A 26,116-nucleotide genomic window follows, 5' to 3' on the forward strand; every position below is an offset into this window, starting at 1 on the left:
GCCCGGCGCTCACTAGACACCACGGGGGACGCGACATCCGGCTGCCCCCGCCCGTGCACGACCGACCTCACCCGGGATGCCCCCCCCCCCCCCGGGATGCCGCGGCGGGGGTCGCAGGGTGCGGGCCTTCGGCACGGGCACTGGGACCCCGCGCGGGCAGGTAAGGAGTGGAGGCACACACACCTCCGACGTGCCCCTGACGTCGCAGCCCCGCGGAGGGGCCCAGCGGGTCGTGGGCCGGCTGTGGGGAGAGGGAGGTACAGGCGGCCCCAAGGCGGGGAGCGGCTGTCCTTCGGGCCGGCTCCGAGCACGGTAACAGGCTAAGGGCGGCAGGACAAGGCCACCGCGCCACACGCCAGGGCTCGGGACTGCCTTACAGACCGTACCCGCTGGGAAGCGATTACCACCATTCCCCTCCCCCACTCGGCGGGCGAGGCGACAGAACGGTTTGAAGGAAGACGCATGCGCCTGAAACTAAACTCATAAACCGCGGAGGCTCCAAGTTCAATAATCGCGGGATGACGCAGGCGCAAAAAAGCAGAGCGGGTTTCTTGGGGTGGGGGGGAATAAGCCTAAGACGCAAGCGCAGAATAGCTCGCCGGCGGTGGGGGGCGGCTCGAGAAGTTACGCATGCGTCGGGGCTCTCTGTGACGCAAGGGGGCGGTGCGGGCACCCAGCTGCGCGTGCGCAGAGCTTGTTCAAAGGGCCTTATTTAGGTTGCGCAGGCGCCCGCTGGCCATTTCTTCTCAGCCACGCCGGAGTCGTGTGTTCAGGTGAGTGTTGCCGCTTGGTGTTCGCCGCCCAGCGATCCTCGAGGATGCCATTTTTGGGAGGATTGCTTACCTCCAGACTTCTGTAGAGCTTGGGGGTGACCGGCGAGGTGCGGGCTGCCGCTTGGAGCCAGGAATAGTTGGCTGAGTAGCGGCGGGGCCGTGGAGGCCTGCAGGCCGCGTCGACTCTATTGTGTGAGATGTCGGAGGAGGCGGAGCGGAAGCGGCCGCCGCCATTTCCTTGCATCCACGCTGGCGCCAGGCCAGGGCCCCCTCGCCTCGGAGCGTCGGCACCGGGTGTCCAGAGCGGCTTTGGGGGCCGGGCCGCTGGCCGAAGGGGTGCTGGGTGTCGGAATGGGCAGGGTTCGGGCGTCCGTACGGGCTCGGCCCCTCTGGGGCGCCGCGGGCCGCCCGGCGCCTCGAGGTCGGAGGGCAGTTTAATTATGCCTTTTCCTCGTTCTCTGACGCTCGTCGCTCGTCTTGCAGCCTGTGTCGGCCCCGAGACCCAGTAAGAGACGATGATGTTGGGCACCGAAGGCGGAGAGGGGTTCGTGGTGAAGGTCCGGGGCTTGCCCTGGTCTTGCTCGGCGGATGAAGTGCAGCGTTTTTTTTCTGGTGAGTTTGAAGCGGAGGCGGGAGTTGGTGGCCGGGGCCGGCGGTCGGGCCGGCGGTCGGGCGGGGAGGCGGGCGGCTGGGGCGGGGCGAGGCGGGCCTGGGGCGCCCCCTAGCGGGGCGCGGGCGGCAGCCGTTCCTGCTGGGCTGCTCGCGCCTGGAGGGCTGCTGTTACGCAATGGAAATTGCGAAAGCCCCGCCCGCCCTCCGAACCCCGGGGGGTGGAGGTGGGGGTAGGGTGGGTGAGAGCTGCCTCTGGCGGATTTTTTTTCTTCTTTACCTACTTTTAAGCCTTAGTCTTTTCTATGGCTGTTTTTTCGAAAGGATAAATGGAATTTTCCTCTCCATTTTGAGAAAATTGTCCAATAGCTGGGCAAACAATACTAAACATTTTGCAAATCCTTAAAGTATAACAGTTTATTTCCAATTTCGGTATGCCCTTGAAGTGGGGGCATTCGGCTTCAGAAAGTTAAAATGTCTCTTTTTAATTTCAGACAATTTTCCTAATCAAGGTTTGGTAATTGTGAAAAGTTCTTGCTCATTTAGTTCTTGATCTGGCTCACTTTATAGTTAACATTGAAGCCCCAGGGAAGTTCACTTGTCTGTGGCTTTTTTCCAGTAAGCAGGTTTCCTGAATAATTTCTACAAAAATGTCCTTATTGTTAATGTGAGTTTAGACTGAGAAGGGTATATTCGGAAGAAATTCACAGGTTTTGGAAGGATACTTGTAGTATTGACTGAATTTAGCGTTGGTAATGGAAAAGGACCTGTAAAACGAGAACCAAGTACACTGGAAGCCACCTTGCAGTGAGCAAGACTGGGTTTGGCTTCAGCTGTGCAACTGGAGCATTTTAGCTTGCTAACATTGATCCCCTTTTAGGTGAGTATTGGCCCTGCAGTTTGGATTCGCAGGAGAAATTGTATGTTGCTGCTAGTAAGGTAAAACCATCACGTGCCCCAGACCAAAACTTGAAACCAGACTCAGTGGCATAAAATTAGACTCCAGACTTTCTTTATGAGAAGTTACTAAAGATGTTCAGTGGAGAGGACTTGGAGATAACTTTAAGAAACTGCTTTGGCTATTGGATTTTCCTGATGTAATGGGAACATGTCTAGGGAATAAGAAAGTTTGGGAGAAGATAAATGCTTAAGTACTGGAAAGCAGCCCTGGGAATTGGTAATATGGGTCATTCTGTGCTTTGCAGAAACTTTACTTTGTAGCAGGGGCATGAACAGGTGTTTCATCTGTATCACCCAGAGGTGGTTTTTTTTTTGTTTTGTTTTAAATTCCGTATTAACGGTTGTTTTCTTTCCAGACTGCAAAATTCAAAATGGGGCTCAAGGTATTCGTTTCATCTACACCAGAGAAGGCAGACCGAGTGGCGAGGCTTTTGTTGAACTTGAATCAGAAGATGAAGTCAAATTGGCCCTGAAAAAAGACAGAGAAACTATGGGACACAGATATGTTGAAGGTTTGATTTATGTTGCCCTAGTAACAGTAAATAAAACATTAAACACATAGAGCTCTATCTTACCCCTTCTGAATTTTAGGTATTTGACCGCATGGAAATGGTCATCTAAGGGAGTTTATGGCAGCTCTTCCTAGATTATCTAAAGACCCAGGAAGTCTGAACTTTGTTCTCTAACTTTCCAAAATTGACTAATTCTAAGCACCTCTTTCAGTATTCAAGTCAAACAACGTTGAAATGGATTGGGTGTTGAAGCATACTGGTCCAAATAGTCCTGACACGGCCAATGATGGCTTTGTACGGCTTAGAGGACTCCCCTTTGGATGTAGCAAGGAAGAAATTGTTCAGTTCTTCTCAGGTATGTAGTTCTGTTTGATGCTGAGCAGTGAGTTCTGGCTAGTTTCTGGCAACTTGTGATTTAATAGACCTTAAAGTTGAGTAGCTTAGATATTTAAACAAGTGTGAGTATATGCAGATGAATTAAATGTTTTCTTCTTCCTGGAGACCTTCAAATAATTTAAGCCCATCTTAAAGGTGGAAATTAAGTACTTCCAATATGCTAACTTTGCCTATACTTAGTGTTGTAGTTAGAGTAGATCTTTAAGGATTGTCCTCAACAGCTTTACTTTCCTCACAATGCTGTTCAGCAAAGTACTTCAAGTTAAAGGTAAGATCACTTAACATTAGATTAGTATCAGTTAGGTTGTTGTAATTTATGGCAAGTGCCTATGTCTTAAGACACATTTGGGTCTTGGGCCCAGAAATGTCTCTAATGGTCTAATTAATTTTCTGTAAGAAGAAAAAAAAAACTTACGGAAGGAGCTGTTGGTTTTTTAGCCAGGGAATTAAATATAAACCAATCTAATGTAGGAGTAGTTTGAATGTAGTCTCAGTATCTGAAATACAGAAAGTGTTTTGAAATTGTTCTGGGCCTAAAGTATTTGAATGTTTTTATGCTGAAGAGCTGATAAAATTGCATGTTTAGCAGAATGTTAAATCATATATTTTCAGTAACTTTTAATATTCATGATGTGATAAAGTGGAATTAACAAGAAATCCTTTCATGGTTTAGTGTAGTATGTAATAAAATCTTAGAAATGTATCAAGTCCTAATGTTTTGCCAGAATTTTTGAAATCAAGTCTGTTTTGATTGTTTTTGTCTAAATTGGTGAGAATTGAATGCTATCTGTCAACGTTAAATATGAACATAATTTCATATCTTCTAGGAAAGTGCTTTAAGCCCTTTTTGTAAGCTTGGGAATGTATCCACGGAAAGGATTTTTCATAGACGGAAATTCCAGAAGTGAATCATACTACTGTTAGAGCATAAGAGTGCATGATTGTGCTGTGTAGATCAGTTGTTTGTTGAAAAGTTTAGATTGTATGTTTGTCAATTATATGACTTAAGCAATGTTTCAATTTGTATATAAAATGTTTAAATGTATAATTTTTTTAAAAAAAAGTTGAAGTTCCACTAACTTAAAACATTGAAATATAAAATGAGGTAAAAGGTGTGTTTGAAGTTTAGTAACTGTTGTATATATTGCTTGAAAATTATATTAAATTCTTGTGTAAATCTCAACATTAATTTGCATAGATTAGTGTTAATTGTTATTCTTAATGCATCCTGTGTTCAAGTGTTTTTGTTTTTGTTTTTAACATACTATGCCATGGGGTGTGTTAAGAATTGAGTTGTACTTTGTAATAATGGAACTTCATATTACAATGCATATGTAAACAGTACTGTTGAAAGCATACCGTTCACCTAAAGTTAAAATTCTGGTTTATTTAAAGCTATAAGAAGAATCATTTCTGGGCTTGTGATGTTAATATTGCCCCCCTACTGGGGTTATTTGTCCTTGGGTTGAAGGGTTGGAAATCGTGCCAAATGGGATAACATTGCCGGTGGACTTCCAGGGGAGGAGTACGGGGGAGGCCTTCGTGCAGTTTGCTTCACAGGAAATAGCTGAAAAGGCTCTAAAGAAACACAAGGAAAGAATAGGGCACAGGTGGGGATGGATGGTTGGTTGGATTTGTCACTTTTCTTATGGTAAACAATTAAATCCATATTCTCTCTGCTTAGAAGAAAAATATATTTTCTAGTCCCCACTAATTGATGTTTGCCACAATTTCCAAATTTTCTTTTAAAGTCCCATCATACATTGAGATGAAAGTTTAGGTTTTAAAATTGCCCCCAGTTAATTTGATCTCCCTGTCAAATATTGTAAGATTCCTAATTCTAATCAATAGAGTTGAGAGACTATGGCTTTAAAAAAATGTTAATACAAACCTGGCTTTAGCTGTAATAACACCCACCTAGTAAATTAATATTACCATAAGAAAATGTGATACTTTCTGATCTTGTTTTTAAAGTTGAAATGCAACAAACTTTTTCTTGCTGTATAAATATTCTGCATATGTATTAATAAGCATAGCTTTCAAGAAATTGTCACAAAAGGTTTTATTCTCTTTGCTTGTGACTATTTTTCATTGAAGCATGCGCTTACCTATGCTGATTCCTACTAAAAGCATAGGCCTGGGGTATTACTGGCGAAATGAAATGTGTAGTGTGGGCTAGACTGTTGGTGGAGGCTGGCTTTTTAGCCCACTTGCTATACATGCTGCCAATGGATTTAAGACCTGAAATGTTGAAAGTTGAGTGGAACTCTTTCCCTCCTAAGACATTTATAGTACTCCTCTTTACCTCTAAGGTTGGGCTCTGCCTCAGAGGAGTGTTTTACTCTATATATAAAGTTTACATTTATAAAAATCTTTCATTTGAGTGAATTTCTGGTCATTGCCTATGCAAATATAAGAAATCTGGCTTTAAATAATAGTCAGTTTCATGGCTATGACTACATTGTTTTCTTGTGTAACTAAATACCTGTATGAAGTGGACTAATGTTTTCTCTCCCCTCCCCATCCCCTTCCCTCGTGAACAATGCTTTAGGTATATCGAAATCTTTAAGAGCAGTCGAGCTGAAGTTAGAACTCACTATGATCCACCACGAAAGCTTATGGCCATGCAGCGGCCAGGTCCCTATGACAGACCTGGAGCTGGCAGAGGGTATAACAGCATTGGCAGGGGAGCTGGCTTTGAACGGATGAGGCGTGGTGCTTATGGTGGAGGTACGTGAGAATATGCAGGCATCACAGGGTCTGTTCCTCATGTAACTCTTTTCATTTGATTGATTGTACTTACTGTTTTTCAGGTTATGGAGGCTATGATGATTATAATGGCTATAATGATGGCTATGGATTTGGGTCCGATAGATTTGGAAGAGGTAAGGTAAGAATTGAACTTCTCAGCTGAAGAGTACTTACACTCTTGTCAATCTAGACCTCAATTACTGTTTTTCAGGAATGTCTGATCACAGATATGGGGATGGTGGCTCTACTTTCCAGAGCACAACAGGACATTGTGTACACATGCGGGGATTACCTTACAGAGCTACTGAGAATGACATTTATAATGTAAGTGTAAGATAAATTTATAAGTTTTCTGTTCCAGGATAGTAAAACTTCAGTCTTAACTCTAAGTGAAACATTAAGCTGTAAATTTTTTTTTTCTTGTAACAGTAGATATTTGACTTTGTTTTCTGAAATACCTTGTATTTAGTTTTTTTCACCGCTTAACCCTGTGAGAGTACATATTGAAATTGGTCCTGATGGCAGAGTAACTGGTGAAGCAGATGTCGAGTTTGCAACTCATGAAGATGCTGTGGCAGCTATGTCAAAAGACAAAGCAAATATGCGTAAGTGTGGTTTTAAGTATCTTGGGGTCTCTTTTAACGGTGACCAGACCAATGTTTGTGGATAGAGAAGTAATAAGGATGTGTGAGAAATTTATTTTCCAATAATGCGTTAGTTCTTTTGGTGTGTGTTTAAAAAGCATGTGGGTTTTAAAAATTAGTATGATTGAAAAGGAGTTATTGATGGTAACACGAACTTGAAGTATATTCTTAATTGACAAATGTAAAACAATTTAGGTGAATGTTTAAATCAAAAGGCTGGTTTTTGAAACCAGTGTAGTTAATCCTCTGAGAAGCAGCTAGAATTATTTTTACCAAAAGTATTTGAAGTTCACAGATCTACTTGTTTAAGAACTTAAAGTGCTTATCTTCTTTCTTTCACCAACAAACACTTTCAAAATTTTTTTTTTCTCATTTCAGAACACAGATATGTAGAACTCTTCTTGAATTCTACAGCAGGAGCAAGCGGTGGTGCTTACGGTAGCCAAATGCTAGGAGGCATGGGTTTGTGTAAATATCACTTTAGTGTCTTTTTTTAAGCTAACCTTGTATGCCTTTTCTCTCATTTCAGAACACAGATATGTAGAACTCTTCTTGAATTCTACAGCAGGAGCAAGCGGTGGTGCTTATGGTAGCCAAATGATGGGAGGCATGGGCTTGTGTAAATATCGTTAGTTTTTTTAAAAACCAAAACATATCTATATAAGTCAATTATATAAGTTAATTTATATTTTAATGAGTTTAGCATAATGCAGTTAAGCAAAGAGGTTTCAATTTGGATTTTGTGTCTGGCTAATTTAAATCCTTGTGAGCTAAAATGTTTAGATAACCAGTTTTAAGTAGTTTTGGGGGAGGGGACTGTGGAAACTAGTTGAATTATCTTAAGTATGAAGTAGAAGTCTGAAATTAATGATTAGTTAAAAGCACAAGGTCAAAGTTTTGGGCATGGTTAGTTGGGTATAATTAGGTGTTCGGTGATCAACTGTATGACATAACCTTACTTACAAGTTATGGGGGAAAACCCCACTAAATCCAGTTAAACAGTATTCTAAAATCATCTCAATGCCTCTACCTACTGGAATCACGTGGATTTAGTCCTGCTGATGTGCATATACTGTTAGCCTTTTGGTTTATAAATGTTTGTCTAGTTTATATGATGGATAGAAAGGTAGTTTGGTCATAGGCAATAGGCAGGAGGAGGCAGAGGGTTATAGTGATATCAGATCAAGACTGGAAAATCATAGACTTAGAATTACAAGCCCGGTACCACCAGGTACCACATTACATATGGAACAAGGTTCTAATGTTCTCTTAACTTAACAGCAAACCAGTCCAGTTATGGTGGCCCAGCCAGTCAGCAGCTGAGTGGTGGTTATGGAGGCGGCTATGGCGGCCAGAGCAGCATGAGTGGATATGGTAAGCATGTTTTTTTATATACTTGAAATAAGTTTTAGGCAGGTTTCTTAGTTGGGGGAATATGCAGGCTCCTTTTGGTAAAACTGGGTTAATAAATATTTGCTTTTGATCCAAAAGTAACTTGTTCTTATTAGCTTAATTTTCAGAACCAATCATGGGGAGGGGGAAGTGTTACAGAAATTGAAAGTAGTCATTGCAACTTGGAATAATGTCGAGCCAGAAAACATCTGCCTCCGTTTATTTAAAAAATTAAACTGTTGATTTTTTTTTTTTTTTTTCTGTCTTTGGTTAGCATTAAATCCATTTTAGATGGAGGGAGAATTTTAAATAGTAGAATGGTGGTTGGGTTTAGGACCGTATTTACTAGTCAGGTTTATCCTAGGATTGCTTTATTTTTATTTTTTTTCAATTGGTCTAAAGAATGGTGATTTTGGTATTATAGTCTTACCCTACAAAATCCTTTTGCAGACCAAGTTTTACAGGAAAACTCCAGTGATTTTCAATCAAACATTGCATAGGTAAATATTTTCTCAAAAAATATAAATTCCCAATAGCAAATACTGATATGTTGTAATATTTCTATAGCAGTCAATGGCTCTGACTTAACTCCATGGAGGCTGCCATTTTGGGCACAGTGAGTTGCCTTTAGTCCCAACTTTTGTCATCTCACTTCCTGCCCACCATGAATAGGAAAAGCAAGAGACTGCCCCTGTCCTCCCTATTCATATATGCCATTCGATGGACACATTGTGAATGTTTATGGTAAAATTTTTTTTTAAAAATGCCTTGCTTAGCTTTAAAAACAACATTTAGTAATTTTGCAATTTTTGAAAAACACTAGTTTTCCTTTAAACTTAATTTTCTATGTTGATCCTGAAGCATCCAATTAAATGGTAGCACAAGAGTCTGGCAAGTTGGTACTGCAGAGAGAAGGGGTTAATTGAGACTTGTTTGGAGTCGGGAGTCCCCTTTCCCAAACATGCTTCTCGCCACTTGGACAGCAGCCATTTGTACTCGTATACTTTTTAAACTTTTTCTTGGAATGCTATATTTTATTGGCCTGTTAATCTGATGATTCTGCTGACTTGTCACCTGGATCTCTCTGCAGGCAGCCAAGGAGCAGTGAGCAGCAGCTACTACAGTAGTGGAAGCCGTGCATCTATGGGAGTGAACGGAATGGGAGGGATGTCTAGCATGTCCAGTATGAGTGGTGGATGGGGAATGTAACTGATCCTGATCACTGACTCTTGGTCAACGTTTTTTAAAGAAAAAAAGTTTAACAGTTTTGCAATACAAGCTTGTGATTGATGCTTATTACTCTAAGTGGGAATCAGGATTGTTTTAAAGACTTAAGGTTCAGTATTTTTGAACACAAACATTCATCTAGGATGTAACACCTGAGTAAACTAGAACTGTTAAACAATTTTCAGCTTTTCTCTAGTTCTATTGTAGGATGTACTTAATAAGCAGCAAGTGTATTTAGGTTAAAGCAGTTGAATTATGTTAAATGTTGCTCTTCTACCACGTTACATTGAACACTGTTGGGATGCATGTTGAAAGACATGCTTTTTTGTAAAACGCAATATAGGATCTGTGTCTACGATTAAAAGTGAACACATTTGGCATGTTTGTTAATTCTAGTTTCATTTAATAACCTCTAAGGCACGTAAGTTTAAGCTTTTTTTTTTTTTTTAAGTTAATGGGCAACTTTGAGACGCAACACCATACGTTAGGATTTTGGTCTTGGTGTTTGTATGAAATTCTGAGGCCTTGATTTAAACTTTTCCTTGTATCGTGATTTCCTTTTAGGTGTATTGCGCTAAGTGAAACTTGTCAAATAAATCTTTTAAAAACTGCACTTTGTCTTGTCTGTGCTTCAGTGTCATGTGGACTGTTTCTTGGTGCTCTCTTCCTGCCTGGGGCGTAGGTGACAGTGGCCCGTGTCTCTGGCTGTGGCAGGAGGCTTGGCAGTCGAGGCCATTGTGTAGAGGTCGGCCGACTCCTCAACTGAAGGTAAATGTCACTTTTGGGCCCTTGTGGAAGGGCTGTGTGATTGGCCTGGCTGCACAGGATCTAACCTAAACTGTCTAAATGGCTGTGTGCTTGGACAAAACAAAGGGAGCAGTGGGAAGTATGCTCACTGCATGTTGTGCATGTTCTTGGAGTCCTTTAGCAGTGTGGCTAAGGAGGCAGGGCCATAGGCAAGGGGGTTCTGAGGAGGAGCTGCCCTTCCCACCCTGGTGGCCTCTTGAAGTTTTGCTTGCATGGGGTGGGGGTCCTTCAGAAGAACTAGCTTATTAAGTGATTTTCAGATGAAGTTCTTCGATCTTAACATTTGATTCCCAAAGACCACAAACTGAGGATCAGAATTGATTTCTTCTGTGATGTTTCTGAGGTAGAATACCAAGTCCTAGAAAGGACTAGTCGTTTTAATGCAGTAACTGAAATCCATTTGTTTTGGCAGAACTCCTGGTAACTCTTGAATAGGTGGCATTAAACACTTTTTAAAGGTATGGTCCCCAAAGAATTCAGTAGATCCTAGTAAAGACTCAAAGCTTGAACCATAGTGATTTTAAGGCATTTTCACTTCACTGTGAACGGTAAAGATGGTCTTTCATCTGGGATGATTAGGATTCTAGCTGTTTTAAAGTGTCTACAGATGGTAGCATTTCAGAATGTTGCACAGAACTGTGTGAAGGGTTCCATGGATCCTGCCAGCCTGCTGCAGGCCCTCGGAGAACTGGGTGCCGCCCCCCCCTCCCCCCCGTCGGCTCGTGGTGGAGGAGAAAGGTCTGCAGTCAGGCTGGGGTACAAAAGTCTTGTACTTGGAATGTGTCCTGTAGGCTGTCTTTTGGGTTAGAGCAACTTTACAGGGGAGGTGTAGTTCTGGGGTTGCTATTCAGCTGTGTTCCAGGCCTAGTACTGCCCCTGGGATCTTGCATGGAGTTGTGTGGGGAACCGGCTCATGGAGGGCTCCTTCCCCAGGCCCATCAGCTAACTTGGTTTATGGGAGGGTTATCTGTGTTGCAAAGGCCTGTTGGAGGAATCTGAGAAGGAACTAGAAGTGGGAGGAAGGGTAAGTTCATGCAGAAAGAACCATTTAGCTTTTGAAAAGTGAGTCTTGGGACCCTTCTGCTTTTTTGGAACCTTGTGTTCCATCGGCCTGCAGTACTTGTTGGCCAGGACCAGAACCCCTCCAGATGCTGTGGGGAGTTGGCCCCTGGGTAATGAGTGGGTGGTTCAGCTGGAGGAACACTGGCCTTGGTCATCTGTGGTCCCTTGTTGCCCAGGGTCAGGAAGGTTGCCAGACCACAGTCTGCATGCAGGTCCCAGAGTTCAAGTGCATATCTGATGCATGAGTAGGAAAGTTCTGTTGCACGCTGCTGAATATTTGTAACTGGCTCTGTGATCTTTGAATAGTGCCTGTCTAGTACTTGTAGATGGGGGAGGGAGCAGGAAAAACCTGGGTAGGATACAGGCAAGAGCACTGAATACCCTGCCTGGTGGTCTAGGACTCAGGTATTCTCCTGCTTCCCTTTTTGTGTGTGCAGATGAGCGCTAAGGCACAGAGGTGAAGTGACCTGCCCAAGGCTCCCCAGCAAGTTGGAGTCCAAATTGGGTACCCTGAAAACCAGGTACTGATAGCTCTTTCGTGCTAGACCAGCTGGGGGCAGTGCAGTGGTATGTATAAAGGTTCTGGAAAAAGCTGCTCAGAGGAAGTGATGAAAGGGAAGGGGGACCCTGGCAGCTGCTCTGGCTGCCATGTACTTCTTGATTGGATGGGAAAACCTACAGCTTGCAAGGAACAGGACTTTGTACCTGGGCCCCGCAGAACCCAGGGACCTAACTTTGCTGAGCTGCCCAGGTTCCTATTCTCCTAACAGATGGATTTCAGCGAGCGGTAGCAGATTTGGAATCAGCTAGGCTGCGGGGACCCTCCTGCAGGGTGAGAGCCCAAGACGAACCAGGCCAGCCTAGAGGACAACAGGGAGGTGGACTGGGCAGTCCCCTGAGGGCAGGTGGATGGACTAAGTCTGGACAGCGTTACAGCACTTAGTTTTGCTTCCTTTTGAACACTCGAGGCCTTGGTCCTGTTGGGGATGGGGGTGAGCATGTGTGGAGTCCGTTTTCACAGCTTATAAACAGTACCTGTCCTAGCATGGCTTTGGAAGTTAAAAAATGACTGCCCTGGCAGGTGCTTTCCACAGGTGTCTATCTGGAATCCACTAGATCAATCCCCATCGTTTGTGTCAGCTCCCTGTTGTGTAAAGGAACAGCATCTGAGCTCTGGTAACAGGAGTAAGGAAGGTTATCTCCCCTGTGCCCATTGGTGGAAACCCGGCAGGGCACAGCCTGTGCCTGAACCCAGCAGATGCACCAGCCCTCACCTCCCTAGGGTCTTTATTTAGTTCTAGGCCTGACAACAGGGGTGGCACTGAGGCCAACCCCTTTGAAGCCTGACACAAGAGCCTACAATTTTCTGCACCAGAATGAAAAATAAAGGATTTTATTGTAGGCCCAGAGACATATAAGGGTGTGACATGGCAAATCTCTGAAGCAGGGAAGGCACAGTGCAGGGTTGGGGGTAGGAGGAGAGGAACTGGATTGCTCACTACACTAATATATAGCTGCTGAAAAACTGGTTAATTTTTTGAAAAGTGAAAAATGACAGTAGCAAAATCATGAAATTATCATCTGAGCCAAAGCCGGTGATGTAGCCAAGTGAGAAGGTAGAGTGTCTGTCCCCATGGGTTAATTCCAGACAGCATGGAAAAGTGCGTACCTCCCAGGCTGGAACATGGTTCTGGAGCGCCCGCAGACCCAATGGGGATCAGAGTCTTGCCTCTGATACCCTCAGGAAACGCTTCCCTGCCCCTCCCCACCCCCCTGCATCAGCCCCTGAGACCGAGGTTTGGCACTGTTCCAGGGTTGCCCTGGCACCGAGACAGGCCCTGCGGAGGCCCTATGCCTAGGAGCCAGTGGAGGAGCAGCGCTGCAGGAGCAGGGTGTGGCAGCTGTCGCACACGCGCACGGGCTTGGGGTAGGAGGGCAGGGCCAGCTCGTTGCTGGAGCACATGTTGCAGAAGATGTGGCCACAGTGGCGGCAGTGGTGCTAGAGAGCAGAGAAGAGGCAGTCACAGTAGGCCTTTGGAAGTCCGGCCCTCCCCCAGAAGCAGGTGTCCAAGTGGAAGGGGTCCTGGTCAACTCTGGTTTCTAGGTTTGTGTTCCTCTAAGGGCCGTGAGGTACTGGTAGAGGGCGTGCCTTTGTGTGTCTGGATGACTGAGCCTCTCCTGCTCTAGCATGTGTCTTACTGGGGTGGCTGGTGGGCCCTGATCCCTGTACTCCCTGCAGTCAGCTGGAAAAGACTCCAGGTTTCTTTAGTCAACCCTGCCTGGTGGCGGGGCAGCTGCCTAAGCCCTGGGCACAGGTCAAGACAAGCATCCATGGAGCCTGCCTCCCTCAGGCTAGACCCTGGACCTTGACCTCAGGGTGGGGCCACATGTGGGGCAGCCTCAGGACCTGCAGTGAGGCACGGGTGAGGATTTGGGGATGGATGCACCCCCATGCGGTACTGTTTGCTGGCAGGGGAGGGGTCTGTGGCCTGCCCCCGTCCTGCCCAACTAGTTCAAAGCCTTGTCGACCCTGGGCCAAAGGCTGGGCGAGGACTTCTGTCCTCGAGGACCTGGAGGCCCGCACCTGCCCACATCGCCAGCAAGCTCTTCATGCTGCTCAGATGCCCGTCCTGAGGCCTGCTAACAAACCCACAGGTTCTCTTCAGGTGGTTTTTGCCTAATTTGGCCAGATATTGGTCCTGTTGCTCACAGTGAATTTTCGGTGACACACCTAGTGTTCTCAGTTACTGAAAAGATTGGGTGGGGACAAGCAGGAAGGCTGTGTGCGTGGGCCAGGACCCCAGCGAACATGGTCACGGTGCAGTAGCCCCGACCCACAGGCACCCACAGAACGGGCGGAAGGGGCCCTCCAGGAGCTGGTGGGAGACCTGCTCCATGTACCTTTCTCCGGGAGATGGAGAACTCCTTCTCACACTGCTTACAGTGCGTTGCCTCGTCATCCTTCAGCCACGTGTGGCCCTGAGAGGTGAGAGACCACAGAGAAGCTCACTTTACAGCAGTGACCGGGCCACTCTTCTAACAGTGCTTTGGAGGGAGGGTGGCCTCTTCACGCACGACGCAGCCTCCCAGGCCATGGGCACTTGGGCTTCTGGGTCCCTGCAGGTCACCTCTGGGCCTCAAGCCGGAGTCCCTGGCTTCCTGTCACCCTGAGCCTCTCCCACCCCTTCCTTGGGCTGAGGTAGCAGAGTTGGGGTCTGAGGAGGCCTGCTCCACGGCGGCTGCTGGCTGAATGGGGTGGAAGGAGGGGCCGGGCCCATCACAGACCACATGGACCTGCCACTGTGCCCCTGCCCACATGCTAAGCCTCAACCCTCAGAGCAGAGCAGGGAGAGGCGGAATCTGAGGCTTTAAAGTGCCTTTCTGGAGATCTAAAGGAAAATGAGAATGTGCCATTAATTCAGCCCCAGGAACTAAATGCTCAAATGATAAGCTTTTCTGGCTCCTTAGCATCCTTTAGCCATCACTTTCCCAGTGACAGAGTGACCTTAGGAGCTGCAGCGCTGGTCCATCAGCTCCTTCCTGTGGTGCTGTCACTGACACATGTGGGCAGCAGGGACAGCAAAGATAAGCAGCTCATAGTAACCACATCCAAGGAGCTTTCCATCTACGAGGGAGGGTAAAGCTGGTGACGCTAAGGACACGTCCGGGGCTGCCACCTCAGACCTGTGATTTGCTGGGTTCTGATCCAGCGGGGGCCTGAGGGCAGACATGCCTGTCCCAGGCAGGCCACCCCTTCCTCTCTCCCGTCTCTACCTGGCCAGATTGGCACCCATACTGGGTCATCTGGTTCACAGGTTCCTGCTTCCTCCCCTGGAGATAGTCCAGAAATGTGGCCCAGCTCAGGGCCTGGGCCTGGGCTTGAATGGTCCTCAGAAGCAGCACAGAGCACTGCAGCAGGGCAGGGTGGCTCTGGGCCCCTGCACTTACAGGGAGAGGTCTCATGCTCCCTATTTAAAAATCCCAGCTCTCTTTCTGCCACTTTCTGTGTCCTTGATTTGGGCACCCATGCCTTAGGCTCACTGCCGACCCACGGCGGCTAGCTGAGGGGCTGGGCTGGGCCCTGCCACCCATCAGCATCATGTGTCAGATCACGTGGTTCTGGGCAGCACTGTCTGACCTGTCAACAGGTGACAGCCACCCCTGCCGCCTCTAGGACACTTCCTCACCTAACTTGAGAACCTGAGCATACACAGAGCATGAGCTTGGCTAAGCCGGAGGCAGTGATTCTGATGGTAATAACGTTAATAATCCAGTACCTTCAGCGCCTTGTTTACTTCCTTGATGTCTTCCATCTTGAGCTTTGACCTTAAAAAAAGAATGAAAAATAATTTATAGGTGTGAGAAGCTCTCAGATGCAGCAAGTCCACAGTGACTGTCTGGCTTGGGGAGGGTGACGGGTCTTAGGAGAGCAGTTCCAGAACACACTTTTCACCTTTTATCATCCCAGAGTCACAGCATGCTGGCTCATGCCTGCCACACTCTGAGGCTGAGCCTGTGACCAAATGTGGCCCAAAACAGACTGTCAGCCTGTAAGTTTTAAAAAGACTTTGAAAAGCGCCTGCCTTCAGCCCAGGGAGTGATCCTGGAGTTCGGGGATCGAGTCCCACATCAGGCTCCCTGCATGGAATCTGCTTCTCCCTCTCTGTCTCTCATGAATAAATAAATTGAATCTTTAAAAAAAATAAAGACTTTGAAATACTAGGGACCATTTAAAAATTGAGAAGAAGGGATTCCTGGGTGGCTCAGCGGTTTGGCGCCTGCTTTTGGTCCAGGGCGCGATCCTGGAGACCCGGGATCGAATCCCACGTCGGGCTCCCGGTGCATGGAGCCTGCTTCTCCCTCTGCCTAGGTCTCTGCCTCTCTCTCTGTGTGACTATCATAAATAAATTAAAAAAAATTAAAAATTGAGAATAATTTCCTAGAAGTCAGGTTTCTGGCTTCTCTGGGCAACCTTCCTGCATGGGACATGTGCTTGAGTGGGTGTGTGGGGCCCCTGTGGGGCTTCTGTGGGGTGGGACTCCAAGTCTGCAGGGCTGGCCTAGCCCCTCCTACTGCTTGCTCCACCTATAATCCTCCTGCACAGAGGTCAGGGCCGCTTGGTGTTGCCCTAGCTCCTGAGCTGTCTACACAGAAGACAGGCTTGAACATGGTCTAAACTGGTAGAACTGAACCAGTGTGTATTTCTAACTGTGGGGTGGGGCGGGGGTCTGAGCCCTTTTGTGAAAGCTGAGATTGGCCGACACAGTCAGTGGGGTTAACCTGATCTAAGTGTCAGAGTGGCAGGGTTCTGAGCCACGAGACTCGAGGGCTGGGAAACAGCGCTAGGGCCTTCGTCCCACCCGGAGCGGCTCAGACCAGAGGCTGCTCAGATGGCAGCCTGAGTGTGCAAGCACATCCCTGGGAATCCCAATTGGGGAAGGGCCCAGATGCTGCCAAAATACAGAACCTGGGCCGTGCATCCAGCTGGAGGAGGGGGGATATGAAGAGAGCCCTGTCCTTCTATCATGTGGTGTGGGCTTGCAAGATGCTGGGGCGGGGGGAAGCAGCTCCTTGGGGACCCCTGCCCATGTCCTATGCTCCTGACATGGCGACCTCTATGCAGCCTGATGAGGGATGTCTGGGACATGCGCCACTGCTGTGTGTTCCTTGCTGCTTCTAGGTCACTGTGCTTGGGGCAGGCGCTAGAACAGGATGCTTGTGGCGCTGTGGGAGCCCAAGCCACCTGTGAGGGAGCAGCAGATGGACAGCCAAGGCAGGAGTGAGACATGGGTTCCGGATGGCTTTTTTGGCTCAAGTATGTGAGTTGGATTTCTGTCCCTCTGCAACCATGAATCCTGACTCATAAGGGGATAAGGCTCCCCAGGGGCTCCGAAAGCGCAACCATCACACAAATAGGCAAATCCTACCATGCAGCACTGTGACCTATCAGATGGGCAGAGCAACCTGGCGGGACTGGGACACCAGGGCGGACAGGTGTCAAGTCAAAGGAGGGGCAGAGGTTCCAAGGTCTGTGCTCCTTGAGCAGCACCAAGGACAGACTAACAGATGCTGGCAGGTGAGAACATCCAGAAAGGGAGGTAGGGATTTGTGCTTACCCTGTTGGGGGGCTGGAACCCTCAAACCATGGGGCCTCATCTGGTCTAACTGCAGCCCAGCCAGCACCTTGCTTGCTGCCCCTGCCCACTTGGCTCCCTTGGGACCTAGAGGCTGAGCTCGTGGACAGGAGGGCTCACCAGGGGGATTTCTGGATGCCTCAGTTGATCGGCGCTGGGCTCTGAGGCCTGACTTCTCCTGGGAGGTTGCCCTCCAACACTTGGCAGGCCCCCGGACCAGCCCTTCCTCTTGTGAACAGCAGAATTTGTCTGGGGCCCAGTGGACAGGCTAGTGTGACTGTTGGGGTGAGGGTAGTGGTGGCCCTGACGCAGGTGGGAGGGCAGGGAGGGTGGGCTTCTTACTGGCTGAGGTGCAGGCCCATTTCCTGGAGAGCTTGCTCCTGCTCGTCACAAACCTTCTGCAAGTCTGCCTTCTCGTCCTGGAGCTCCTGCAGCTCCTAAAATGGACCAATCGGAGGCTTGTCACCCTGATGGCAGCAGCAGGGAGGTCAGGATGTTTTTCAAGAACAAAGCAGTTTTGTGGTGTTGATCTCACTGGAGCAGGGGTTATTTTGTGGATTACCTCTGCTGAGTGGCTCTCCTGTCCCACGGCCCTGGGACAGGAGAGCAGAGGCCCTCATGGGGTGAACCAGGCCTTGCCGACTGAGTGGCTATAAAAGTCTATTTAGGGATCCCTGGGTGGCGCAGCGGTTTGGCGCCTGCCTTTGGCCCAGGGCGCGATCCTGGAGACCCGGGATCGAATCCCACGTCGGGCTCCCGGTGCATGGAGCCTGCTTCTCCCTCTGCCTATGTCTCTGCCTCTCTCTTTCTCTCTCTGTGACTATCATAAATAAATAAAAATTAAAAAAAAAAAAAAAAAGTCTATTTAAACAGAGAATGGCCTCTACACCTGCACAGCCACGACTCCTGCAGAAGCACAGCGAAGGCTTATCTAAAGAAACGGATTTCTGGGAAGGGCAGGTCTGTTGGAAACTAAGACACTTCCTGGGAGTGAATGACCAAGGCTGATGGAGGCCACATGTGAAATCTCATTCATGGCCTAAGAATGGAAAGCCTTCTGGAGCCCCGAGACCACCTGTGCATGTGGGCAGTGAAGCTCACATGTGGACACCCACTGCCATCTGTGTCCTGTGCCCTTTGAAGACACAGGCTGGCGACGGCCCAAATACCCAGGAGAATGATTTGGGGTTCAGAGCTGATGAGGGGGAGCCTGAGTGGTGGGCACCTCCCTCCCAGCTGCCCTGGGGCCTTCTCCCTGAGAACCTGATGACACAGGCACATGAGGGCCCTATGACCACGTTATATGTAGTTTGTTGTGTGTGTATGTAAGTGCAGGTGGGGGATGGGGAGGGTGTGCAATTCAAGTGTTAGACCAAAGAGAGCCTCAGAAGCCCCCAAGGAAGCTGTTCCCCTCCCCAGTGGGCTCCTCTGGGAGAGACTCTTAGACACTTTCCAACAAAGATCAAAGGGGGTTGGTTGGCTCATTGGGGCCATGCAGCAGTGCCCATCACCACGTTCAACACAATGAAATCCCCAAGGGTCCTCTGCTAGGGCAGGTGTGCAGCGGATGGTGTACCAGTCCTGCTGGGAGCAGCTGTGGAGGCCACAAACACCCCCTAGTAACCCTGGCAGCAGCCGGCTCTCACTGGCGCTGTGGGGGAGACCGCTGGGGATTTTATCCTGAGGAGAACTCATAGCCTGCCTGGGTCCCCTGGGGGGCCTATTCTGCAGGCAAAGATGCCGTTCGGGTAACCTACTTCCCCATGCACTCTGAAGCCTTTGCCTCAAGATCCAGGGCTCACCTTCTCCAGAGAACTGAGGGGACTCCAGAGAGAGACTAGACTCAGGTCTTGTCTAGAGGGGTGGAGGGTTCTGGTTAGCTTAGCTTCCCAGGCGTGGCCCAGGACCAGAACCAGATGGTTCTGGGGAACCAGGATAGCCAACCCTGGGCAGTGGCCAAGCCCCTTTCGGGGGAAGCCGTGGACTGGCACTTGCTTCCAGGCGTGTAAAGTGTTCACATTTACGGTTTCCTCTCCTGCAAGCCCAGCCCCCATCCACACAGTAGCTAGTGACCATCCTAAAACCGAAAGGGATCCAACAGCTTCCTGCTGCGCTCAGGATAAGATCCAAATCTCTTCCAGAGCCTTCGGGGGCCCATGATCAGTGTGCCCACCCAAGGCTGCAGCTCCAGTGCCTCCTTCCTCCACTCGCCACTACTCGGCCTCACTGCTCTCTGCTCCTTCTCCATGACAGACCTTCACGCTTCCTGTGGCCTGAGAGGTTCCTGGCTTGCATCTCTCCGTGGCGTCATCCAAGCCTCCTCCCTGGCACTCTTCCCGGACCCCCCTCCCAGTGCAGCCGTCTCCCTGTTATTGCACCCCTAGCAGGGCTCCAAGTGGCCAGGCTTCCTGGAGATGCCGGCAGCTCTTCTCCCCAGGATGGCTGCCTTACCTTTTTTAATCCTTCCACTTGCTGTAACTCGGCTCGGAGTAGGGAGGAAGTGTCTTTCTCCTGTTGTAATTCTCGCTGAAGAGCCTGTCTCTGCTCTTTTTCTGATTTCAACTCTTTCTCTAGACTCGAGCTGTTTTCCCAAAATGAACTTCAGTTAGTCTCAGAGGGAGAGGTGCATGGAAAATGTATAACCTCCAACCCATTTTCCACCTGGGAAATGGGAATTCATAGCAATCAGAACTGCCATACGGGTGTCTGAACCCGTCACCTGCAGGGATCCGTCTGCCCTTCTAGAGGGGACACCAGGACCCTGCAAGGAAGCAGGGCAGGCACACACTTGATCCCACGTGAGTGGAGAGAAAGGAAAAGTGTCCCAAACACTTTTTACTAAGGGGGTGGGGGGGACTGCAACACGTGTTCTGCTTTCTCCAACCCATAGCCAGCTTCCACTGGAGGACACAGGATGGGGGTGGGAGAGCTACTGCACACCTCCTGTCACCAGCTGCGGGGCCCAGGGATGTTCCTGAACCCCAACCCTCTCCCTGGAACTAGTGCCCTCACTTATGGAAGGGGACACTGGCACTTCTCATCACTGGGCTGGACACATTCTGACCCCAGCCTTGCAGGGCTAAACTCAGAAGGGAGCCCCCAGGGAGCGCCCCCTCCCCTCCACCTACCACTGCTCATGCAGCTGCGAGAGCTGCTGCTGCAGTGCGCACGTCTGGCCGCCCAGCTCCTGCTGCACCTTGAGGCTCCGCTCCTCTGCCCCTTGCCGTGCCCTTTCTGAGAGCTGTAACCTGCACCCAAAGAACCAGGTGTGCGTGAGAAAGCTGCCCTCATGACTGACGACTGGCGGTGGTAGTGTACCTTTTCAGACTCCTGTGGCTTGGGTTTTAAATACACAAACAGTAAAACTGACTCATGGCTATTGCGGCAACCAGGAGGATCAGGAGACCAGGAGACATAACAGCTCTGTCACCCTGGAAGGCTCCCTAGTGCTCCCCTCTGCAGTCACCCCTAAACCCTGGCAACCACTGATCTGTTCTCTGATACCATGGCTTTGTCTTTCCAACAATGTCCTTCAAATGGAATTATTCCTCCTATAACCTTTTGAGACTGCGGCTTCTGCTCAGCATGGTATCTGAGATCACTCTCAGTCTGGGTATTAGTGGTTCCTTCCTTCCAATGGGCCAGTACTATTTCACTGTATAGAGTGCTGGTTTATTTATCCTTCACTAGATGAAAAGACTTCGGATGCACTTCTAGGTTTGGCAACTATGAACAGACCTGCTATATAAATGTTTGTGTAGTTGTTTTTGTGTGAGCATTAGTCTTCACTTTCCTTGGGAAGGACTTCTGGGTCCTATGGTAAGGGTATGTTTAAGCTTTAAAAGACTGTTTCCAAAGTGGCTGTACCATCTTGCATCCATGCAGGTAATGTAGGGGAATTCCAGTCACTCTGGAGTCTTCTCAGAACTCACTGCTATCATTAAAAAGCTCTGGCTGTTCCAGTAGTTGTGTATTGGTACCTCAATGTGATAATATGCGCAGCCCTGATGGCTAGTGACAATGAATATCTTTTTATGTGCCTGCTTGCCATCCACATGTCTGTCCTTTTTGGTGAAGTGTGTGTCCAAGACTTTTGTCTATTTTTAAAGTGGGTTGTTTGTTGAATTTTGAGAGTTCTTTATATATTCTGGATACAAGTAGTTTGTCAGTTATGTGATCAATTTGTGGACATTTTCTCCCAATCATTAACAGTTTTATTCTCTTAACCATGTCTTTTTTTTTTTTTTTTTCTTCTTTTTCTTTTCTTAACCATGTCTTTCACAGAACAAAAGTTTTACATTTTGATCAAGTCCAGTTTATCAAGTTTTTCTCCCGTGGACCCCAGGCTTTCATGTCTTGTCTAAGATCTCTTTGACTAATCCAAGGCCACAAAAATTTTCTATGTTTTATTCTACAAGTTATAAATTTTAAGTTTTCCATTTTGACTTATGATCCCTGTGCAGATAATTTTTGTATGATGCATGAGATATAGACTGAGGTTCATTTTCTTAAAGTTTATGGATGTCTGATTGTTGCAACATCATTTATTAAAAATACTTACCTTTCTCTACTGAAATGCCTTTGCACCTTTATAAGAAAATCAGTTGCCACATTTGTGTGGGTCTGTTTTCAGACTATTGTGATCCACTACTGATTGATGTGTAAATATGACAGTGACAAAGAGCTCACTGTATAGGTCTGACCCCCTGAGAAGACAATGTGATAGTCACTAAAACATTGGTTAAAGGAATATACACTTAGGCAAGGCTGGCAATCAGCCCCCTTGCTCAGCAGGACTAGGTCCCAGAGGACCACTAGAAGGAAGTTGTCTGTCCTTCTGAGAGAGACTTCAGGTCCAGAGAATGTCCCATGCATTCAAGGGAGTATTTGCCAGGGGGAGTGATTACCTTTCTTCCATCTGTTTCATGCTGGACATAACTTGGTTGTTTTTTTCTTCAAATGATGTGATGGCGTCATTCTTCTGCTGTAAACAGCTCTCTGCATTCTGCCAAGGCAAGGAAAAGGGGTCATACTCTGCCTCTCTCTTACCACTGTGCCTACTCGGAATTAAGAGCAGGTTTGATTTTATCCTCTGCTTTAACAACACTTTCAGGAGCATTTCATTAATTGCTGCTCTTCCCCACAATGTGGGTCACAGCTCCCAGCTTCATCAACACAAAGAAAGGCCCCGAATGAAGTAATGAGCCTTTCCTCTACGAAAGGTTCATGTTTCTTTTCAAAAAGGAACTTCAGAGTGGGATCTGACCCTGTTACTGAGCTGTTCCCATGTGCCCAGCATACAGGTGAGCTCATCTGGCCTTGGAGGGATGGTTAGCCCCCTTCTCTGGGCAAAGGGAGGCTCAGAGAGTGCGCCTGGGTGGAGACTAGCATGGATGAGTGGTGCAACAGGTTCACGCCTGCGACTATGTGACTTCTGAATCCAGGCTTTGAACCAGGGCAGGTGCTGAGGGAGCAGGTGGACAGGGTATGGCAAAAAAGCACATCTCTGTGTGTCTACAAGAAGACACTCCCCACCCCCTCTCCCCAGCAAGCTTCATTTGAGAGACAGTGTGCTCACAGGTGTGTGTGTGTGTGTGTGTGTGTGTGTGTGTGTATGTGAGGGGAAGAGAGAGAAGCAGATTCCATGCAGGATGCAGGGCTCTATCCCAGGATCCTGAGAGATCAGGACTTCAAAGTCAGATACTTAACCAACTGAGCCATCCAGGCATCCCAAGAGACACTTTAAAAATAAAAGTTCTTGGGGATCCCTGAGTGGCTCAGCGGTTTGGTGCCTGCCTTTGGCCCATGGCGTGATCCTGGAGTCTTGGGATTGAGTCCCACATCGGGCTTCCTGGACGGAGACTGCTTCTACTCCGTCTCTGCCCTTCTCTTTCTCTGTTTCTCATGAATAAATAAAAATCTTAAAAAGAAAGTTCTAATACATTGTTAAGAATAATATACAGACTGTATTCTTGGATCTTAATCTAAAACAATTAGACATTAACAACAAAACAATGACTAAAAGTCCCTCATATCTTGGAAATGAAACTAAATGGCATATTACTAGAACTATTGAGCTAAAAATATAAACCAGAGGAATAATTATGAAATACTCAGAGGTAAAAGCTAGTGAAAACATTATGCAATATTGTGTGGTACTGAAGATGTACCGAGTGTAAGATGTGTCTTAATTTTATATACTACTAAGAGGGATCCCTGGGTGGCGCAGCGGTTTGGCGCCTGCCTTTGGCCCAGGGCGCGATCCTGGAGACCCGGGATCGAATCCCATGTCGGGCTCCTGGTGCATGGAGCCTGCTTCTCCCTCTGCCTGTGTCTCTGCGCCTCTCTCTCTCTCTCTCTGTGTAACTATCATAAATAAAAATAAAAAAAAAAAAATGTTTAAAAAAAATTTTATATACTACTAAGAAAGAAAAACCTGGTACTTGGAACACATCATGCTACTGACTCTAAGATGCATCTAGGTTTCGGAGATGCTAAGATGTGAAAAATGTGCTTCTTAGATGATATGCTTTTGTTAAAATTTGAGGACCACAACTAAAGCTGCACTTGCGGGTAATTTTTAACTTCAAATAACATTTTTGTTATTTATTTTTATTTTCTTAAGTAAATTCTACCCTCAGCGTGGGGCTCAAAGTCATGACCCTAAGATCAGGAGTCACACTCTACTGATGGAGCCAGCCAGGCACCTCCATATAACATTTTTTATGATATTAAAGAAAAGATAAAACGGATAAGCCACGCATGCATTTCAGCAGGTGAAAATGAAGTACAGAGCAAACGCAAAGAAATCAGAAAGAATATAATAAAAGTAAGGGTGGAAATCAATGAAAAACATTAAACGATAGACGATACAGAATATTAGGAAAAGAAGGTGGTTCTTTGAGCTAAAACATTTGAGAACCTAAACAAAATACATTTTGTAAAAAATGTATCAAAACTGTCCAGAGAAGAAATAGAAAGTACAAATAGGTTAGTAAGCATTTAATAAATTGAAATGGTCATCAGAGTCTCCCTGCTCCCAAAGTCTCAGACCCGGGCGAGTCCTGTTACAGAGGTGGGTTCTCAAAACTCTTTGAGAACAGACATTTGTTATCTTATATGAATAATTCCAGAGAAAGCGAGCTTTAAGAGAGCAGGAAAGCTTACGGTGCCAGCCCAACCTTCTGAAGGCAAATAAGGTTAGTAAGAGGAAAGGTAACTAGAAGTCCACCTAAAAAATAAACATCTATATTATATACAAACTATTGCTAATGGTACTGAGTCTATTTAAATATATCATAAGCAGGTAGGATTCCAGGAATGTTAATCAATATAAATTACAACACAAATAAAGGGAAAAAAAGAATATGATTATCAAAAGAGATACAATACAGGGGAAAAAAAGCATTTAATAAATCCAACACTCAATCATGATAACAGAAGTGAACCGCCTTAACTCACTGAGGATCACACAGCAAACATCTAGCAAGCATTACAGCTAATGGAGAAGATTTTAAATACATTCCTTTTAAGAGCAGGACCTCAAGTTTGCCCATGGTTTCTGCTACTGCATAATGTAGTCTTGGACAGCTTGGCCAATGCTCTAAGAAATAAAAATTGAGGGTAAAGAAATTAAACTCTATTTACCAATGATATGATCAATTACACCTCAAGCCAACAGATTAACAGAGAACTGTCAGGTCCTGGTGATGTGCAAGGCTGCTAACAGAAGATCAAGTGCGCAAGCACACGAGCTCTTTCCTGTATCAGTAAGACCAACCTAGATGATACAGCAAAATAAGGCACAGTCACATGAGCAACAACAATTATAATCCAGATACTCACCTGGAGAAAATGTAAGACACTTATCCAGTAAAAAGGACAAAAAAAAAAAAAAGAGAGAGAGAGAGAGAGAAAGAGTATGTGACTAAATGAAAAGCTATCCCATATTCTTGGGATGGACTTTATATACTATGGAGATCAATTTTTCTCGAGTTAACCTATAAATCCAATGTAATCCCCATTTATGAAATTCAGTTGAATTTTTTTTTTTTTTTTTTTTTTAATGAATTTACTCTGGGACCTCCTACCTCAATCCTGGGCTCCAGTCCCACCTGCCCCTGCTGCTTGTACTGCTCCAGCCTGTGGGTCCAGTCACAGCTTGGTTCAGGCTGGATTATTTTTAAAAAAATTTTTAAAAAGATCTCTTTATTAGGGACGCCTGGGTGGCTTAGTGGTTGAGCATCTGCCTTCAACTCAAGAACACGATCGCAGGGTCCTGGGATTGAGTCCCACATTGGGCTCCCTGTGAGGAGCCTGCTTCTCCCTCTGCCTGGTCTCTGCCTCTCTCTCTCTTTCTCTCATGAATAAATACATAAAATCTTAAAAGAAAAAAAGATCTCTTTATTTGAGACAGAGAGAGAGAGCACGCACACACACAAGTTGGGGAGGGGCAGAGAGGGAGAGAGAATATCCCAAGCAGACTCCCTGCCAAGTGTGGAGCTCAAATCCCACAACCCTGAGATCATGACCTGAGCCAAATCCAAGAGTCAGATGCTCAACTGAACTGCCCAGGTGCCCATCAGCTTGATTTTTAAAAGGAACTTTATAAACTGTTCTAAAATTTGCATCAAGAATAAAGGTTTACAAATAGAGTCAATCTTAAAAAAAGGAGGGGGAGGGAATAGGGGGCAAGGAGGGCAGGCTTGTCCTCTGTAATGGGTTGAGTTCTGTACCTCTCAAATCTGTTCATGGCAGTCCTAACCCCTAGTACCACACAACATGACCTTATTTAGGAAGTGGGCCATCATGGACATAATCAGTGAAGATGGCATCATAGTGCAGTAGGG

The 26,116-nt window shown here is 46.9% G+C and overlaps 2 protein-coding genes across 12 annotated transcripts in view; one reads left to right on the forward strand and one right to left on the reverse strand.

Moving 5' to 3' along the window:
* The first annotated feature begins 621 nt into the window (after positions 1 to 621).
* HNRNPH1 (heterogeneous nuclear ribonucleoprotein H1) lies at positions 622 to 9,642 on the forward strand. Of its 8 annotated transcripts, none has more exons than XM_077911164.1 (14): positions 622 to 773; positions 1,257 to 1,385; positions 2,699 to 2,854; positions 3,066 to 3,209; positions 4,722 to 4,860; positions 5,802 to 5,980; positions 6,064 to 6,135; positions 6,192 to 6,325; positions 6,471 to 6,606; positions 7,024 to 7,083; positions 7,175 to 7,234; positions 7,927 to 8,019; positions 8,488 to 8,537; positions 9,128 to 9,642. In XM_077911164.1, exons 2-13 carry the CDS (start codon positions 1,289 to 1,291, stop codon positions 8,535 to 8,537), a joined length of 1,320 nt encoding a protein of 439 aa, XP_077767290.1. In that variant the 5' UTR covers positions 622 to 773; positions 1,257 to 1,288; the 3' UTR covers positions 9,128 to 9,642. The 8 variants fall into 8 exon arrangements, with proteins under 8 accessions (XP_077767290.1, XP_077767291.1, XP_077767285.1 ...); XM_077911163.1 differs by having other exon boundaries at positions 623 to 773; positions 7,175 to 7,264; XM_077911165.1 differs by lacking the exon at positions 7,175 to 7,234 and having other exon boundaries at positions 7,024 to 7,113.
* Positions 9,643 to 12,510: 2,868 nt separating this feature from the next.
* RUFY1 (RUN and FYVE domain containing 1) overlaps positions 12,511 to 26,116 on the reverse strand; it is a 65,137-nt gene continuing 51,531 nt past the window's right edge. For 3 of the 4 annotated variants that reach the window (XM_077911154.1, XM_077911158.1, XM_077911157.1), the window contains exons 12-18: positions 22,175 to 22,272; positions 20,396 to 20,515; positions 19,719 to 19,848; positions 17,610 to 17,704; positions 15,411 to 15,459; positions 14,035 to 14,112; positions 12,511 to 13,132 (exon numbers count right to left, since the gene is read on the reverse strand). In XM_077911154.1, coding sequence (XP_077767280.1) covers positions 12,989 to 13,132; positions 14,035 to 14,112; positions 15,411 to 15,459; positions 17,610 to 17,704; positions 19,719 to 19,848; positions 20,396 to 20,515; positions 22,175 to 22,272 — 714 coding nt within the window. In that variant the 3' untranslated portion in view covers positions 12,511 to 12,988. The other variant, XM_077911156.1, reaches the window with a different exon arrangement.

This window comes from Canis aureus, chromosome 10 (assembly GCF_053574225.1).
Source record: "Canis aureus isolate CA01 chromosome 10, VMU_Caureus_v.1.0, whole genome shotgun sequence".
NCBI classification, from domain to species: domain Eukaryota; kingdom Metazoa; phylum Chordata; class Mammalia; order Carnivora; family Canidae; genus Canis; species Canis aureus.